We start from the raw sequence: 3,888 nt of genomic DNA, 5'->3' as shown, positions 1-3,888 counted from the left end.
TTAATGTAATCGATAAAGGGTCTTTTGTGCTAGCACCCCCCCTGCCATATATAGCCGCTATTTTAGCACCCCCCCCCCCCCATAAAACATCTAAGTTGTCGCAAATTGTAAGAGAAATATTTCGAGTTCTTAAAACTTGAGTATCTAGGCAGATTAAAGGCACTTTTAGAAGAGTTTCCTAAAAATTTTCAAAAATGGAGCACTTATTGTGGCCGATAACAGCAAAAATAATGTTATACAGAAAGTTTAATGATGCTTACTTTATATGAAACACATTTTTGTTGCAATGCGTAAAACTTTGAAACCACAGCTGTGTTGGCTTTAATAATGCATTTTGTTCATATATGTTTATGTATAAACTTACTCAACTTTAACAGTCTAACAGTATGTTTAAGCATGTATAAATTGGGGTGGAAAAAAAACTAAGCCTGGGGGCGCTATCAGAAAATATCCCCGATATAATTTATTATCTGCGTAAAAGATAACAGTCAGCCAAAATAATTTAGAAAAGTAAGTCAGCCTGGTATTAATCTCCTAGCTATCAAATAGTTTTGGAGGGTCGAAACAACTGGTAGCTGCAGTATCAATTCTTCTCTGGAACTATTGAATTTTTTGTGTTTGATTTATTTCATAATCTTAATTGTGGCTGTAAGTTTGAGAGACAAGTTTGAAAAGTAACACGTAGATCGTAGAAATTTAGCTTTGATTTTGTAGTGAGAATATACAGATTGTAACAACTTCGCTTTATGAGCAAACATTAAGACAAGCATGCTTTTTAACTTTGCGATACATAAATATTAACACAATGTGAAACTTCTGGTGAATATTATTACCCTAGTCGAGACCTGGAATTTATGAAAAGACCTATTAACTCCAGGTAGGGGGTAAATATTGAATTAAATTACACGGTCCAGGACCTTAGTTAAAATCGAGGCTAATTCTTTCCATAAGTACAGCCAAATTCTTTTTATATGCAAAATTGAGGCAAACCAAAAAAGTTCCGACACATCTGGGTTCGATCTCGTCACCTTCTCCAATCTCACCCAATGCTGAACCAATCGCGCTACAAGTCCTTAACTTTGAAGGAAATTGGAATCAAGTCATTATAACGGTCGCGAGCGTAATTCTAGGACATGTTTTATTGTCCAGCCAAACTCTAGAACACTTTTATTGTCCAGCCAAATTCCAGTACACCTTTATTGTCCAGCCAAATTCCAGTACACCTTTATTCTCCAGCCAAATTCCAGCACACCTTTATTGTCCAGCCAAATTCCAGGACGTATGTTTTAGTTCCAGCCAAATTCTAGGACGGTTGTTTTAGCTTCAGTCAAAGTCCAGGACATCACAATAGGTCCAGACAAATTTTTTTCATACCCAATATCTGTTGAAGACAGTCTTTTCATACCTTAAATCTGTCGAGGACGGTCTCTTAATAATTCCAGGTCTCGACTAGGGTATTATTATGAAACTTTCAAATATTTTAGACAAAATCTATAACAGTTTATCACACAAACAAGTGAATTGGTTTATCTCCTATATACATTACAGATAATAGAGACGCTCCCGCTTATTTTCTCCGTTACTGCTTAGTGATGTCGCATCATTCGCCTGGCATATTTTTTGGATGCATGTCGCTTCTTAGCTAGAGTGTGGTGTCGGCGTTTGAATGTTCTCTTGTTTCCAGCCATTGACTCTTGTTGTTCCTTGGAACCACCGTCGCCAGATCCACTTGGTTCCGATCCTCTCATTGGTTTCTCGCTTCCACTTCCACCCATCTTTCCGCCTCCACTTCCATCCATCTTTCCGCCTCCACTTCCACCTGCGTTTCCACTTCCATCCATCGCCTTTTCTCTTTTCCTGTCATCGGCATTATTATCGTCTTCGCTGTCATCGTCCTGTCTTCCATATATTCTCTCAAAGTACCTAGGTACCACCTTTGGCTCTTCCCTGGCAAATGCTGGAAATCGTCGCTTCTGATGATGGGAGTGTCTGGCTAAAAAACAATTAGCAGTTAGAAAAATACTTTTTCTAAATTGGAAATTTCTGTGAAACCCATATAACACCTGAGCGGCAAAGTTGATAAAGTCGTCAAATTATTGTGGTTAATATTATGGAAATTCAAGATTTATCAGCGAATTAAGCAGCATCCAGGTTGAGGTCACAGACAAAGTGAGCTCCAATCAAACCGGGCTGGACTAAAATCTAAAGACTAATCAGACCGACTCAGACCAAAATGACTTCTGGTCGAAAACGATCCAGTCATTCAACTTTTTTGTTAGTACGAAGCAAAGTTCTGGTGATCAAATGAAAATTCATAAATCATCACATGAGCACAGCCTCGAATTTCTGTATAGTGCTATTTAAAAGTTCATACAGCTACTTATATAGCAACTTATTGGTCAGCAGCAAATCTTCGCAGGTCAAACAATCGGTATCTTTTTGAGTTTTAGATATTATTAGATTTAGGATAATAAATTTGCAAAGGGTGATTAAATTACAAAAGATTCACAGCAATGCTTGCAATCAACTTTTTTTATTGAAATAAAAGAGATAGGAAATAAACCCCCATGGAAAAAACCACCTAATCATAAACAGTAAAAAAACTTTTAAAATTGAAGTCCGGTCGTGATAATTTGTTCGGCTATGATAGTTTCATATTAAATCCCATGAACCGCGAGGCGTGGCCAAACGCGCAGCTCTTAAGAACCCAAGTTGGGGGGGGGGGGTTGATTTCCGCGGGGGGGGGGGGCATTTCTACTAAACGTCTATTTCCTATATCGAGTTAAGTTTTTCTGAAACCGAAGATACTGTGCATTAACTGGTCGGCTTCACCTCTAAATCTCTAAAATTAACTGAGAACTAAGAAAAAGATTCAGTTTTGGAAAGTCCACTACAGTAAAAAAAAAAAGGATGACAGAAACGAAAACGTGACTTCTAATTGCCAAATAATTGTTTGAAAAGTACGCGTATGTGAACAATTAATTGCGGGGGGGGGGGGGGGGGGGGGGACTTGGATCTTAGTTACTAATCCTATTAGTCGGTGAAAAAAATCGAAATCAAATAATGATTTGCTGCGTCGCGAATTCAATTACTTAGGTTTTTTTTCATTAAATCATGATTTAGTATGCTTCGAAAGTGAAAAACATCAATAAAAAGTATTTGAAGGGGCCAATTTCTATGATGAATATTTGAACCAAAGTGCAACCATTTTTGATGGTGTTGAACAGTATGTTTTTGTTTCTTTTTTCGGGTGCGACCCAAAATTTTAACATAAGGTACCGCGCAATATCCAAGCGAGATCTATATCCTCGATTTTGCACTCTAGCTTGACCGACCGCTTCTAATGTCAGATTCATAAACTTGAAAGTTTCCGTAGTAAAAAGAGACACATACCTTCAGAAAGAGCCAACTTCACTATCAAAGCAGCTATCAACACAACTAGTTTCATTTTCACTTTTTATTTTTTAAGTTTGCGTATTGTATTAACTGATTTTGATGAAAGGTTTCCGTAAAATGAATTTAAACCATCCTCTGCTAAGTTTGACAGTTGAATAATGACACAAGCCTCTCAGTAAACGTTTTTCAACAGGTAATTTTTGTCAACTTTGGAAAGTTAGCACAGCGAGAAGTTTCACTTTTGTTTAATAAAATAATGAGGGCGGATTTAATAAGAGCACAAATTGAGCCAATTTTTGCTGCGCTGACGTTTAGCAAATATATTACGGAAATGTCTTTGTTTATATACCATCATTTGCCACGTATCTAGATAAATCTCTGTGATAATTGTAAGATCATTTATTAGCATATAAGAACTTCTTGAATTTTTCATTAGCTCACACAGAGCTTAGCGTGGCTTTATAATTATTTTTTCTGGAACAGAAATGGTCT

General features: G+C 37.0%; 1 protein-coding gene across 1 annotated transcript; it reads right to left on the bottom strand.

Moving 5' to 3' along the window:
- Window positions 1-1,422: 1,422 nt before the first annotated feature.
- Window positions 1,423-3,533, bottom strand: LOC142350833 (uncharacterized). The gene is made up of 2 exons (XM_075402794.1): window positions 3,394-3,533; window positions 1,423-1,993 (listed from the first exon to the last, which is right to left on the bottom strand). The coding sequence occupies exons 1-2, from the start codon at window positions 3,446-3,448 to the stop codon at window positions 1,587-1,589; spliced, it is 462 nt and encodes a 153-aa protein (XP_075258909.1). The 5' UTR covers window positions 3,449-3,533; the 3' UTR covers window positions 1,423-1,586.
- Between the last annotated feature and the right edge of the window lie 355 nt (window positions 3,534-3,888).

The sequence above is a fragment of the Convolutriloba macropyga genome, chromosome 12, assembly GCF_964194025.1.
Source record: "Convolutriloba macropyga chromosome 12, txConMacr16.3, whole genome shotgun sequence".
In the NCBI taxonomy this organism is placed as follows: domain Eukaryota; kingdom Metazoa; phylum Xenacoelomorpha; order Acoela; family Convolutidae; genus Convolutriloba; species Convolutriloba macropyga.
This window is presented reverse-complemented; position numbering and strand designations above follow the sequence as displayed.